Source organism: Phallusia mammillata, chromosome 6 (genome assembly GCF_965637545.1).
Source record: "Phallusia mammillata chromosome 6, kaPhaMamm4.hap1.1, whole genome shotgun sequence".
Lineage (NCBI taxonomy): Eukaryota > Metazoa > Chordata > Ascidiacea > Phlebobranchia > Ascidiidae > Phallusia > Phallusia mammillata.
The window spans coordinates 26,125,872-26,141,266 of record NC_137257.1 but is presented as its reverse complement, the minus strand read 5'-3'; the positions used below and the strand labels follow the sequence as shown (position 1 = coordinate 26,141,266).

At 38.6% G+C, this 15,395-nt stretch overlaps 2 protein-coding genes across 2 annotated transcripts; both read right to left on the bottom strand.

The window, feature by feature from the left end:
- Nucleotides 1–3,712: 3,712 nt before the first annotated feature.
- Nucleotides 3,713–6,847, bottom strand: LOC145232350 (uncharacterized). The gene is made up of 9 exons (XM_080096954.1): nucleotides 6,693–6,847; nucleotides 6,491–6,554; nucleotides 6,069–6,238; nucleotides 5,659–5,719; nucleotides 5,094–5,263; nucleotides 4,950–5,019; nucleotides 4,549–4,742; nucleotides 4,202–4,277; nucleotides 3,713–4,054 (listed from the first exon to the last, which is right to left on the bottom strand). The coding sequence occupies exons 1-9, from the start codon at nucleotides 6,793–6,795 to the stop codon at nucleotides 3,877–3,879; spliced, it is 1,086 nt and encodes a 361-aa protein (XP_079953080.1). The 5' UTR covers nucleotides 6,796–6,847; the 3' UTR covers nucleotides 3,713–3,876.
- A 4,535-nt stretch (nucleotides 6,848–11,382) lies between these two features.
- Nucleotides 11,383–12,580, bottom strand: LOC145232352 (uncharacterized). Its single transcript, XM_080096956.1, has 3 exons — nucleotides 12,390–12,580; nucleotides 11,936–12,011; nucleotides 11,383–11,791 (listed from the first exon to the last, which is right to left on the bottom strand). The coding sequence occupies exons 1-3, from the start codon at nucleotides 12,517–12,519 to the stop codon at nucleotides 11,590–11,592; spliced, it is 408 nt and encodes a 135-aa protein (XP_079953082.1). The 5' UTR covers nucleotides 12,520–12,580; the 3' UTR covers nucleotides 11,383–11,589.
- Nucleotides 12,581–15,395: the final 2,815 nt, after the last annotated feature.

Sequence of the window (15,395 nt, the reverse complement as noted above, 5' to 3'; positions counted from 1 at the left end):
CTGTCGGACGAATTTTTTCTATATACCCGGGGCTGGCAGTGAGTGGACTGGATCCACGTTGTCCAAAAAACTGTTTAGCAAGCTAATAAGTGATACTATAGCGGAAAGTTTCAGAACAATGTCCTAATAAGAGACCTGCCTCTGTTGCTGCAATTTGTCCCCAGTACTAAATTATGTGAAATTTGATTGTCTCCAAAAGTATGAACAAGAATTTTGGGTAAACTTGGACGAAACTTGGATGAATAAAGTTGACTTGGACGAAACATCAGTTTTAACTTTATAGGTGTTGCCAAGCGAACAACTATTAAGATGGTTAAATACCGAAAAGATACTGTTCTGGGCATTATTTTTTCTACGCCGCAAATATTTTGGTCTGTATTTTAGACGAAAAACAACATGTTCGCCCTAATTATACGCTTGAAATCAAAACTATATGTTTCGGTTTTAGTTTTTTTGCAACGCCGACATTTGACTGCTTCACCTAATGCATAATGTCTGGCTGCGCGGGAAATTGGAGCCCGAACCCGAAAGTACAAGCCCGAAACTCGGTCAAAACACAAATCGTTTTGAGAAGCCCGTTTAGGCTTGAATGTTTAATTGACACGCCTATACATTGAAGCCTCAGAAGACACCAAGACAACAAACGAAATAGACAATTGGTCTCGAACAAGGCGTTTTAGGGTCATTTCAACAACTGGCTATTGAGCTAGTTAGATTTTTTTTTTTTTAAATACCTACACAAAGTGAAAAGTCAAGGCCGTTTTTTTGTTGTTGAAAAGTCCGAACCCGACCGGAAAAGCTCGGCCCTACTTATAACTATGAACTAAATTGACAGTAAATTGTTTTACCTGCATTGCGAAATATTTCACTTGCTTAAACGAGAACTTTCTACACCCCGCAAATATTTGATGTGTCGAATCTATTTAGCCATGCTTGGCCAAATAAACACAGTTTAACAAAAAGTGTCACATTTATTATGTTGTCTATTCGTTCATTACATAAGTTTAATATTTTTGACCCCGCCCGTTGTAAATTTGCTTTCATTAACTTAGTTTATTCGTGCACCACTTGTATAAGTTGGCGACAGCATCAACAGTCACCACCATTTTTTATACGTGTTGTGCTAAAACCGCGTTGGCTCATACAACTAGCTTTTGCAAATTTGGCGCTTTTTTATCGCGCAGTGGTAACAACCAGCAACATTTTTACATGTCACACAGCATCGCGCTACAAAATATTTTTAGTAAAACAACTTGCGCATGACCGTTTGTGTCATGGCTGCTCAAACTTTGCTATAACACGTGCCCATCATCGTGTATGTTATGCCCGAGTTTTTCCTTAACTTGTGTCCAAGAACACACGCCCACACCGAGGCCTTCGACTGTATTGCTTTCCAACTCCCGACAATTTCGTACCAATTTGCCGCAAAACTCTTCGCGTTTAGTTCTAAGCGCACTTTTGCCAATCTCTTTTCAGCCTAATGGTAAACCAAAACCCAACTGTACAAAAACGTGGCGGCCCCCTCCTTATATTCACTACATTGTAGCGTCCCGACTCTTTCAAGGGAGTCTGATTACCCCAAAACTTTTTCTCTCGCACAGCGCCATTAGAAATTTTCCAAAGGTCGCTTCCACGTGTTGACTCGTCGTGTGCGGTGAGGATCGGCCTTTTTCCTCGTGTTTTTTGTAGTAGCTGGTATTGCGCTCCTGTTCACTTCCACGGTAATTGAGGTATTAGCGTGCTGGGTCCTTTGGCCACAGACGATACAAGTTACATTTTCAACAAATTATTTATTGCAATCGTTTGGCTGAAGATACTGGACTTTTCATACCTTTCATTTATTGCTTGCTATGTTCACCGGCGACAATCATATAACGATTAGGATAGAGGAAATACACAATAGCTCGACGATCTGGCTTTTTCTTTGGGCGCTGTGACACGTGTTGGTGTTGGTGTTAGTACTGGTTGTTGTTGCTATGTGCCCGTGGCAACGTTGTTTTTTACATTGTTTTAAACATAAGTTTGCGCCCATAAGCTAAACCAGTGTGCGACAGGCTTTAATGGTAAGTCGTTATTGCAGGGTTCTGGACCGGTTACGATTTGAGTAAGCAGGCTTGGTGTATAAGACCGAGTTATCAGGCCTGCCGAAATAATTCGGTAACAAATGTATTTTAACACTGAGACACAGCTTACATTAACACACTTCACAGTAGGTTGAAATCCATATTTAACGTAAGAAAATAGTTTACACAAACTACTGTAAAATTGCCGCTTTTTTACCAAAGCCGACAGCCAGCAACTATTTTAGCCTTCGAGCACAAATATCTTTTACTAAAATCCGCTTGGACGTTCTTGTGAACGTTGCCGAAACTTTATTCACATTTTTTATAATGTCGCTTTCAAAACTTTACCTAGTCTCATAGGATTTTAACGCAGGAAAAGATCCAAGGCAGTTTGTTACATCACAAACATGACTAAAAATATTAATTGTTCGCGAATTATTGCTTTCTTTTGTTACTTGTAACGCAGCAAAGGATTTCTTGGTAGATATGACTACACAATTTAACTGTCGCATCACCAGAAAAATAAGATTGTAGAAAGACCATCTTTTAGCACTTCAATTTAAAATCGACACGCGAGTTAAGGTAGGAATAGTGTTCGCGTGTCAGGAAATAACCCAAACCTCTGACATCAAAACTTCAGCAATGAGGCCCTCTGACCTATAACTTTGTAAACCGCTCTTTTAGACGCTCAATTTACAGCTTGCGAATTATACTCTTCTTATGTTTAAAGCGATAAGACCCGAAGGCGGTTTGGTCTCAAGCGATTTTATGAAACCCGCCGCAAAATCTAAGCGAACTCTCGCGAATCTCTAAACTGAAGTTGCATGCAACAACCAAAAATTCATCTTTGTTCTTTCTCCCGACTGATGTAAAACCATACGATCGCAACCTTATATTCACTTAACGTTGACGTCCCATCGTGAAAATTAAAAAAAACTCCCTCTTTTTCTCTTTGTTATTGAACTCATTTTTCTCTCTCTTATTAAAAATTATCATCTAAACATTCCTATTTGTGAAACAAGTTTGTGTAATAACACTCGGGCCTTTTCTGTGTGTATTGGTTGTCATGCAGATATTGTGTTTTGTCACTGTCGCGCATTAAATTTCACAGGACCCACTAATTTCGTTTAGTAATTTAAACTGTGTAGTTTTGAAGTACACCGTAACAAAGGTTGAAAACGCGTATAGTAACATTATTATTTTAGTGTGAATTGCTTGACTTCGCAACAAATACATAACAACAAATACAAGTCAAATGACTTAAATCATCATTGCCAACATGCTGTAGGAATCAATTTGGTGTGTGAGAGCACTAGCTGCCTTGTCATGGTTAAACGAACACAGTTTCAATGCCAGTTAATGTTGTGGGTTTTTGTAATGTTTGGTGACTGTCGTTGTAAGGTAAGACATGACCAGGTACTGAGTGATTGCAGATAGCAGATAAAACATGGGTAATCTAAGACACCGAAAAACGTTTATCATGCCGCGCTACTTTTGTAAGTCTTTTCCGCGTTTTTTAAATTGAAACTCATTAGGGTCGAGTAGAGAACTATTCTGTACACGACTTGTCTTCGTCTGCATCATAATACACAGGGATTTTACTACAAAAGTTATATTTAGCGATGTAAATTGCAAACGGTTTTGGAATGTACAGAATCAGTTCAATTGTATTTTAACACTGAGACACAGCTTACATTAACACACTTCACAGTAGGTTAAAATCCATGTGCAACGTAAAAAAATAGTTAAACTTGGATATATATTCTCTAAATCACACAAACACAGTAATGCTGATGCATTGGAAACACATCGATTAAGCCATGAACCAACAGAGAACCACAAGACCCATCATCACCAACATATTAATTTGTGCTGCATGTTCAGCACCAGATGTGGTGGTTGCAGTTGTTGTTGTGGTTGTTGTTGTGGTAGTGACGGCAGCAGAGTTGCAACCGTCAGTGTCACAGCAATATTCGATGCAACCATCAGCCCTGCAAAACATTTTTTTCACCTTTTTGCAATAATACCAATCGTATTGTAATGTTGCACAGCATGGTATCGAGTATTTTTTTGGCATAGGCATCTACATTGTATTTAAGCGATTAAATAGCGGAAAAATTCTTGCATAACCAACTCACCCATTACAAAGCATGTTTCCATCATTACATTCAGCTGCTGTGCTGCAAGATCCGACTGTTACCACTGTAGCCACATCTAAATAAATGCAAAGTTATGGTATTGTCGTGCTTATCTCCAGGTTTGTATTGCGATCCAATGGTGTGGATAAAGTGTATTGCGATTTTGTTTAGTGATAATTACGCTAAGTTTGACTATACTAAGTGTTTGCAGGCAGAAATATAAGCACAATTTTAAACCTCCTGAACACACTTTTAACATGGGTGGTTAAACTTGTGTTTGTCTTTATTACATCTCTTGCGGATGTAGTTTAAGATGTTAGTACATTGTTACTGTGACAGCAGTCTACCTCCACTTGTAGTTGTGGTTTGTTTTCTTCCACACATTTCACCAGCGGAGCAATGCTCAGCAGTCAAACTTCCAGTTGCTGCTGCACTTCCAACTTGGGTGGTCATTCCAGTCAAACATTGTCTCGCTGTTTGTGTTGCCACTGACAGAGTGTTACATCCATCTGCGTCGTTGCAACAAGCTGACACGCAATCCCTGCAACCAAACAAGAATAATTTACACTTAAGTACACTTAAAGGCTGTGCTTGAGCAAAAATGATTTCTTGTGCGTGTTTAAGCCATTAGTATTTAAACTGACGACAACAATAGATGGCGAACTCCATGCGTTTTATTTGTTTCTCCACGCTTATGCTTCGGATGGTAAATTGCGGCTAAAGCTTAAGCTTGTGCTTTTTAACTTACGCTGCAGCGCATCCAGTTCCACATGTGGCATCTCCAGCAATGCACATTCCAACAGTTGTAACAACGTTACCTGAAATAATAATCACAATGTTAATCATGTAATCGTAATGAATGAAACCGCCAATGAAATGAATTGCTGGATACCTGCAGTAGTTTCAGTTCTTTGACATTGTTGACCAGATGCACAAGTCATTGTGTTAGGGAGGTTTCCATCTGTTGCAGAATCAATTCCACATCGAACAACCATTTTAATTTGTGCCACAGTCCGAGTGTTGCAGTTATCGGCATCATTACAACATGCTGATGTACAACCCCTGCGAATTTTGCACTATTATTGTCCAGCTACCTTGGTTTTAAGCATATTTCATTTAAAGGAATTACGTAAATACGCTGTTGTTTTAAATGTGTTTTCAGTTTCCCGATATTTACATTTGTTTAAAGATGCAGTATAATTAATACTGGGTCCTAATGTTATAAAAATGTATTGGTCGCTTGTGTCCTGTTAAAAATGCCAGTTGTAACGTAACACATGATTAAATTGCAGTCACCACAAGTCCATGACTGCACCTTCGTCTAAAATTATGAAACCCTAATGGCCACAGTCAAGTAAATATGAGTCTCGGGCCTGCGGAAAAATAAATGGAATCTGAAGTTAAGGATTATTGCTTTTGCTGTTTCGGTATTGATATTACAAAATCTCACGACTTACGCGATTCCAGTACAGAGCAAATCACATTCAGCCTGTGTTTGACATGATCCCTCTGTAGCACCTGCGAAACATTTTTTAACACATTATTTGTGATGTAGCCAACACTACAGGAAAATGGATTGTGTGTCTTTCTGTCAACTATGCTTTTAAATTTTTATTTTTTCCTCCTTTTTACAACCGAGTGACTTAAAAGTTGTCTCATTTAACAAAATCGTCTTCATTGCTTGTGATGATTTAAATATATATGAGCGAACTTGAATTGGCCAAATTGTTTCTAGCGCTCTCTAACTAATTTCAAACGCACCAGAGAAACGCCTTCTTTAAAACTGTTTGATCACTGTTTATATGAGAAAAATATTTTGGTCAAGCTGTTTGTTTAGTGGCATTTTTTACCACAAAGAAAGACTTACCGTTTGTTATTTCTTTTCTTGCACAAAGCTGATTGGCTGCACATGTAACGCTCTCGGTCAAACCTCCACTTGTTACGCTTCCACTCGCACACCGTAACACAGTCGACATGTCAGCAACGCTTCGTCCATTACATCGATCTGCGTCATTACAGCACGCTGACACGCAACCTCTGTCGAATGATAAGTTGATAAAATTATTTACTTAGTATTACGCATCGTAGATCTCAGCCTGCTTAGTATTTTGAAAGGCTGCGCGAGGTGTCCAAATTATGGTAGACTAAAATAAACAAAAAAGTGTCCATCCTACATCTATATTGTTGAAACGTAGAAATTGGTATAAATCAAGGTGTAATTTGTGAATTAAGGTCATAAAAATCTGGATAAACCTACACCTTGGGTGTATGTAAAGTTACGGTACTTACGTCGTACTAGCGCAGAGATTGTCGCATTCGGTTGGTGATGAACATGTTCCCGAGATGTCGTTTCCTAATAAAACGAAATGAATCTGCCGTTAATGTCTTGTAAAACAGAAGTAGGTAAAACTATTCTCTTTAGAATTGGAACGAGGAAAGATCAAGGTTATGATATTTTTTACGAAAAAGTGTGTTTAAAAATTCCTGTTACCAGTTTCTGTTCTGCCGCAAAGGTCTCCGACGTCACACAGCATTGTTGCTGTCAGTTGCGCACTAGTGACGTCACCAGTCATACATGTCAGTCTGTTCCTCATTTCTGCAACTGTCTGACCGTTGCAGTTATCTTCGGCGCAGCAAGCCGAGATACAGTTACTGGAAAACAAGTATATGTAGCAAGTTTATAGAGCTCTTCTGGCAAATGTAATTTTATTCCCACGTTTCGACGTCCTATACAGGTCGCATTCATCAGGGTAAATCACCTGTATATGACGTCGAAACGTAAAATTAAAAATACATTTACCAGATGAGCTCTATAAACTTGATATTATGCCTGGCAGCAATAGCTTATATAAGTATATGTAGCATTTATCTTTTTAAATAACATCACCGAATTAGCAGCAACTTACACACTAACACGCAAACATGCAACTACACTTACGCATCAGTTCCACAGAGGGCGTCGCAGCTGGCAACGGTAGCTTGGCACGAAAAGGTTGAAGTAACACCATCTGCGACACACACATGGTCATTTATATGGTTTTCTTCACTTTTAAAACTTTAATAATTGCAACTACTACTAAAGATGTAAAGCTGACTATATAACAAAGATAGAGCCTTCCCAAAAGGTTCCAGATCTCAAAATAATTTTAAATTTACCAATAAATGTCCAGCCATATTAAAACCGGTTTCAAAAACTCGTGAAGTTTTTTAATGAAAAAATAGACGTATGTTCAAAATTTGATTTATGGTTGGACGTTGGCGTCATACAAAATGTTAGGATTTTTTTTTTTTAATATTACAAAAGAGTTGATAAGACGAAAACTTGAACGTTTGTTCGCATGTATTTAATATTTTGACAGTATATTTGTCACTTGTGTTCCAACATTTACACGCCTTACTTGCAGTGGTCACTTCCTTCCGGCCGCAAACTTCACCCGTTGCGCAAAGTTTAGCTTCTGTTTCGTCGAGACAAAACAGTCGAGCATTTAGGGTGGTGATTGCAGCTACAGTTGCTGAATTGCAATCGTCCGCATCGCTACAGCAGGCTTCAGTACAACTCCTAATAAAAAAATGCGATAACTTACGTTTATGATGTTGAAAATAATTGTTAACTTACGGCGTCACTCCGCAAAGATTTCCGCACTCAGTTGCATCTTGGCAGCTTGCAGCCTCCGTAGTAGAAACTGTAACAAGAAGTTGATGCTGGTTATTGTTTAAATTAACGATTTTGAACAAACGGTGTGTATTATCACAACAAAACAAAAGTTTTCGACTTTAAATGTACAGAAAAAGTTTGTTCTGTAAAATACGTGTTTTGTCTTAAATAAACTTACTGTCGGTTTTGGCGCAAACTTGTCCATCAGTGCAGGGCCCGGTAGTATTACCGGATCCAATACATGAGAGGAAGTTTATATTTGCTACTGCTTGATTGTTGCAGTCATCTGCGTTGTTGCAGCAAGCTTCTACACACGTACTGTGCAAAAAAAGGAAAAAAATAAGTCGGCTATGATTGCTGCTACTAGCACGCCGTTTTGGACTAATAGGTAAATATCAAGGTTTGTCTTTAAACAGTGTTGTTTTCCTGGAACATCAGTAACTTTACGGAAACCGACTGAATATACTTGGGATTTATTTACAGCGCAAGTTTAAATGATCATGAAGTATTCCTTTCTTACCCGGATGCACTAGCACACAATGCTTCATTAGTACAATCTGCTGCAGCTGCGCAACTGCCTGTAGTTGTTGTAGTTCCCGTGACTAAAAACAAGTGGTTAAGATTAAAGGCAATATTGCTTTTGCATCTAGTATTACCCGTATCTTCTATTCTTCCACACATTTGGCCAGCTGAACATGTCATTCTGGTTGATGCCGCGAAGTCAATAATGCAATCGACAGTTCCCATAATGTCAGCCACCGGATCGTTGTTACAGTCGTTCGCATTTTTGCAGCAAGCTTGAACACAATCTCTGCGACCATAGCATATATTTGTAACAAGATACTTGGAAAATATAGACAGTATAACGATTTACGTTTACACTTGTCTCAATCTCTAATCTGATTTTGTTTTTATTTACTTACGTTGCACCAAGGCAAAGATTGTCGCATGCAGAGAATGTAGAACATGATGCCACGGTCGTGACGATGGTACCTTAAAACAGTTGGGTTGAGCGAACGTTAAAACAGATATTCGGGATGGCTAGTATGTTAACAACAACCAAACGGTCTACATGTCAATACCTGCAGTTGTTTGAGTTCTTGAGCATTGATAGTTGGTAGGGCAAGTCGCAGATGTAAACGATCCAGTTGCGGCATTTGACCCATCCTGAGTCATTGTTCCTATACGACAATCCAAACCATTCGCGACGCCGCACAGAAGGGCGACAAACACGGCGATTGCTCCAGCGAAATACATTTTTTGTTCCGGTGTTTCAAGTAGTCGATTATTTATGACAAGTTTGTGACCAATCCCGTACCTAATAATTCTGTGATAATAAACGATTTTCGTTTACTATAAAGAACTTTGTTAATTTGTAAGAAAAAAAACTTATCGGTGTTTTGTTTTGTTCCAAGTTACTTTGCTATGCGCAGTAATTAAACAAATAAAACTGCTACGACCGTCGGTTTAAATAATGGTTTATAAACCTTAAATTTTGCGATATGTTCTCGATTGCGAATTCGTTATTTCACAGCACAGGCGCAATATCCGCTCAACCATATGCGAAAATTTTCATATGTACCCGGGTTTGGCAGTGAGTTGATCTAAGTTGTCCAAAATCTGGTTTGCAAGCTAATAAGTGATACTATAGTGGAAAGTTTCAATACAATGTCCCCAAAACAGCACAACCTGTGTTTGTTACCAGTAATAAATTAGCGGAAACTTGATGTCTTAATAATTTTAGTTAGAATGCGCTGTAAGTTTAATAGCCCTATTCAATTGTCGCGGAATGTAGTAGGCTAGAAATATAAAATCTTTTCTGCGTATATACTGTTAAAAAGTTGATTTAGGCGAAACATCCGTTTTAGCTTTATAAGTCTTGCAAAACGAGCTGTGTTTCGGGGGGCCAGGGGTGTAGATTCACCAGAAACACTCACTAAAAGTCATTTTGTTTTTTTTGATAACTTTAACTTTATTTCTAATTTAATAGACTATTCTACACACTATTTGTCAATATTGAGGTTTATCATAATTGCGGATTCTTGTTTACTCTATTCGAACGGTTGAAAGCCGAAATTAGTACCGAATTCCAACACGAGTTTGCTATTTACATTTTTAAGGGAGCCACAGGTCTTACAGGGTTACTTGAAAGGGGCCACAAGACCAAAAAGTTACTTTTGGGAGGCCACCGCCCACGAATGGTTAAGAACCACTGGCCTAACCTAATACATAATGTCTGGGTGCGCAAGATCGTTTTAATTGAACTAGATTAACAGTATTTACCTGCAAATTATTCTACTTGCTTAAACGAGAACTTTCTACACCCCCCTTATAAATTTGATTCCATGAACTTAGTTTAGTCGCCTACCGCGCACCAAATGTAAAAGTTAACAGCAGCATTAACTGTCAAAACCGTTTCTATCATCGCTGCTCGAACTTTACAATAACGCTTGCCCATCATCTTGTTTGCTCACAGTTTTTCATCAACTTGTGTCCATGCAGGCACAAACGCCCACACCGAGGTCTTCGACTACATTGCCTTTCAACCACCGACAATTTCGGACCGATTTGCCGCAAAAACTCTTCGCGTTTCGTTCTAAGCGCACTTTTGCCGATCTCGTTCCTTTCTTCCGAATGGCAAACCAAACCAATCTGCACAAAAACGTGGCGGCCCCCTCCTTATATTCACTACATTGTAGCGTCCCGACTCTTTCAAGGGAGTCTGATTACCCCAAAACTTTTTCTTTCGCCCAGCGCCATTAGAAATTTTTCAAAGGTCGCTTCCACGTGTTGACTCGTCGTGTGCGGTGAGGATCGGCTTTTTTTCTCGTGTATTGCGCTCCTGTGTACTTCCACGGTAATTGAGGAATCAGCGTGCTGAGTTTTTTGGCCACAGACGATACAAGTGACGTTTTCAACAAATCATTTATTGCAGTGTTTTGGCTAAAGACGATACTGGACTTTTTCTGCCAATCATTTATTGCTTGTTATGTTCACCGGCGACAAGCATATCGATTTAACATGTGCATTTTGCTGAGTAAAATAAAACGTTGTTGAGTTTTACCAAATTTTATCTAAAACTAACACTTTTAATCATTGAATGTGGGAACTTGATTGTTGTTGTTGTTGTTAGTTCAGTGGTTGTCGGTTTAGCTTCTGCTGTGAGCGTTTAGTAGACATTGAAACTTAATCCACAACACGTGGTTCCCGAACCCGCGCTCACACATAAAAAAGGTTTCGAGTCAGTATGTCACGCTAGACTAAGTTGGCTGTTTTTACTTTTTGGTGCCCTGACTGTTTTTGGGCAACGAAAGAGGAGAGCACTGTGGTTGACGTTACCTGGACTGTTAAATAAGTCAAATTTTGAGGCAGTTTGACCAATAGCTAACTTTCGTTTGCTTTTGATACTAGAGAGACATTACTCCATTCTTTCCAAATGTTGCAACCACTAGAGTATCAACTTAAGTTGGTTTAAAGGGATCTAAATTCCTTTGCTGTTTTTATGACACTCAGTAATTGTTTGCAAAAGTTATATTTAAGGTTGTCAACATCAAACTTTTTTGGAATGCACAGAATCGTTTCAAATATATCATAACACTGAGACACAGCTTACATTAACACACTTCACAGTAGGTTTAAATCCACGTGCAACGTAAGAAAATAGTTTAAACTTGGATATATATTCTCTAAATCACACAAACACAGTAATGCTGATGCATTGGAAACACATCGATTAAGCCATGAACCAACCGAGAACCACAAGACCCATCATCACCAACATATTAATTTGTGCTGCGTGTTCAGCACCAGCTGTAGTTGTTGTTGTTGCTGTTGTTGTAGTAGTTGTAGTAGTAGTGGTAGTTGTGGTTGTAGTGGTGACAGCGGCAGAGTTGCAACCATCAGTGTCACAGCAATATTCGATGCAACCTTCAGCCCTGCAGAACATATTTTTTTGAGTCAATGTGCATTAACTTATTTTAAAGTAGTTTTGCACTGTGATTTTGAAGGATGCGAAGCGTAATGTTAAGTACATTTTTATTCGACAGTCGCCAATATGCAGATTAGTTTAACCAACTCACCCATTACATAGCATGTTTCCATCATTACACTCAGCTGCTGTGCTGCAAGTTCCATCTATTACCACTGTGGTCTCACCTAAACATGTGTGAATTTGTACTCAGTAAGGTTTTCTACTGCAAATCATTTTGTTTACAATGTACGAGTAAGCTTAGGTCAACTGCATATAAGCTATTGCTGCCAGGCATAATATCAAGTTTGTAGAGCTCTTCTGGCAAATGTAATTACATTTGCCAGAAGAGCTCTACAAACTTAGGTCAACTGCTTTGTGTAAACAGGTTTTATGTTGACAAAAAATAGGAAATCTCTGATAAAAGCTTTTCCGAGTTGTACTTCTTAGAACCTGCTTCACTTTAAATTAGGAAGTTTGTGTGATTTGCGTACACACCTATACCACACAAACTTTAACCCGTTTGTTTTAAATACTGGTACATTGTAACTGTGACAGTAATCTACCTCCACTTGTAGTTGTGGTTTGTGTTCTTCCACACATTTCACCAGCCGGGCAATGCATAGCAGTCAGACTTCCAGTTGCTTCTGCACTTCCAACTTGGGTGGTCATTCCAACCAAACATTGTCTTGTCATTTGTGTTGCCACTGATAGGCTGTTACATCCATCTGCCACATTGCAACAAGCTGCCACACAACCTCTGCAACACACATTATAGGTTCGTTGGTTAACATTTACCTCAGTTGCGACAATAATAAGTTTTGGATTAAATTTAGTTTTTATTTGATTTGCAGATTGACGTGTGTTGCACATTATGCTAGGTATAAATCATTGAGAGAAAAGTGAAACTTACGAGGTTTCTCCACAAAGTCCAGCTGTGCATTCAGCTGCCGTTGAACAAAATCCTTCAACAGCTGTAAAAAACATGATTCACGTCAGAGTTTTTAAACCGTGTTTGATCATAGATCAGTATAAGCTATAGGTTCTCTTTATGAAATAACACATTACAATGATCGAATTAGGTAATTACTTTACACTTGGGCATTTGAAAATTATGACTGGATAAGGCAAAAATACCGTTAAATGCCCGTACACCCGCAATCAGTAAAAAGGCCGGAGTGAAAAAAAAACTAAACGGGCACCAAAAACAGAAGTGTAACACGATTAAGTTGGGTAATATCCCTCAATGCGGATAATAGTGTGTTGATTTGTTAATGATCAGGTGAGTATTCTGCGGTTTTATTTTACTTCCGCCTCACTTTTCCCATTGGGCGGCAGATATTAATCCACAACGAAAGAATCCATGAAGATAATACAAAAGTATCTTACGCTACCCTATTTTGATGCAAAAAATGTATGCATGATTGGGAGTTTTTAATGTGCAAGTGCTATGTGTAGTTAATCCAAGATGTTCAAATGAAATATGTCAAACCTTACCTCCACTTGTTAATTCAGTTCTTCCGCATTGGTTAGTAGCTGGACATGTCATAGCTGGAGTTGGAAAAGCTCCACCATTAAGTACACCTACTCCACAGTTGACTACGTTCTTGATGTCAGTAACTGAATCACTGTTGCAGTTGTCGGCATTATTGCAACATGCTGCCACACAACCCCTGGAGCACAATGAAAAATGCATTATTTTACATTGACATTTACATGTAAGCAACAGGCAAACAATACAGAATGCTACAGCAATGTAAATCATACAAATGAAACGAGTTTTTTGCTTTTTAAGTGGTTTGTGATCTGTTTATCTATTTTTAACGTCCAACTTACGTGACACCAGTGCAGAGTAGATCACAAGCAGTGGCATCAGCCTGGCATGATCCAACCCTCACCACTGTATCCACATTATCTGTAATATAACTTCACATTATGTATGTGTCGAAGCATGCAGTCATATATATTTCCACAAGTTGTTACTTGCTGTTGTGGTGGTTTCAGTTCTCCCGCAGAAGGTATTCGGATGGCAATATGTGGCCACCATACTTCCAGTTGCAGCGTTGTTTCCAACTGTGGTAGTGGTTCCAACCAAACAAACTCTACCTGTCGTCACAGCGATGGTCAAAGTATTGCATAAGTCGTTTGTGCAGCACGCAGCAACACATGCTCTGTAAAAAATTAGAACCGGTATTGAAGTCACAAGTGCGATAATGTATTCCATACATTTTTTACTGATCAATAATTTAATATTGACATTTTAAAGTTTTCTTAAAGCATTGATTGTCATTACTATTGTGATGACCTAACTTAATAACTTACGGTGAAGCACATGAATCATCACAATCCGTTCCGTCAGCAAGACATTCTCCAACAGTTGTGACAGTGTCGCCTAAACATATTTAGTTGTTTGTAATTTCGTGTGACTGAACATTCAAACAAGTTTGTCAATGTTTTATACCCGAAGTGGTTTCACGTCTTCTGCACGTGTCAGTGGCCGCACAAACCATTGTTCCAGTCAGTGTTCCAGTCGTTACAGTGCCTGTTGCACATCGGACCACATCTACTATGTCAGTTACAGCGAGACTGTTGCAGAAATCTCCATCGTTGCAACATGCTGATGTGCAGCTCCTGTAAAATTTGAAGTAGGGGTATTTTTGTAGACTCTTAAGCGACATTTAGTTAAAAGTAGGACGCACATATGTTGCAGAACAAAAATAGTAAATGACACTTACCCTACTCCAAAACAAAGTAATTCGCATGCAGCTTGCGTCTGACAGGATCCCACTGTGTCACCTGCACAAATATCACATACATTTGAATGAAATCAGAATTTAAAAATTTTTTGTGTTCTTTTAAATAGTTTTGTTATATTTTGCAGTTCAAGATCAAAACGTCTTGAATTTTTAGTTGTGGTTACACCTATTCTTGCATGACCCTTGTTTATAGTCGTAAAAAGGTCTTTGCGGATTTCAGTGTAGGGGAGAGCGGGGTAAAATGAGGTGGTGGGGTAAAATGAAGTTGACCGTTTTTAGGAGACCTACTTACGCCACCTTGCGCCGAATCGGTGTTTAGACGGCCATTTTGACTACCAATCTTGTCAAGGAACGATTTTGAGTTCAGCGTTTATTTAAAAAGTTTGGACCAAAAAAAATAAAAATAGCCTGTTTCTTAAAATAAGTGACATAATTTTGATTCTTTTTTTCCCAAGACATATACAGTTAAAAATGAAAAGTCTGTAATTTAGGTTGGTTAGTGCTGAGACAAAACAATTGGTAATGAATCAAAAAGTTTTCCAGTTGTTAGTATTTTTTGTGAACGCTTTTTCTGTTCAGTACAGGTGGGGGGCAAAATGAAGTACCCCACTTCATTTTACCCCACTGTGGTATTGCAATACAATGAACCCATATTTATTGTTTTCGCTATCACAATGGCAAGCTATCTAGTATTTTTATTGGTATAGCAGCATAGCTATAGCATAGCTGGCTAACTGTCAAACAGTTAAGAAACAAAGAATTAGTTTAGGATTTGGAAATTATATTTGTTTTTATTTAAATGTAAGCTATTGAAGG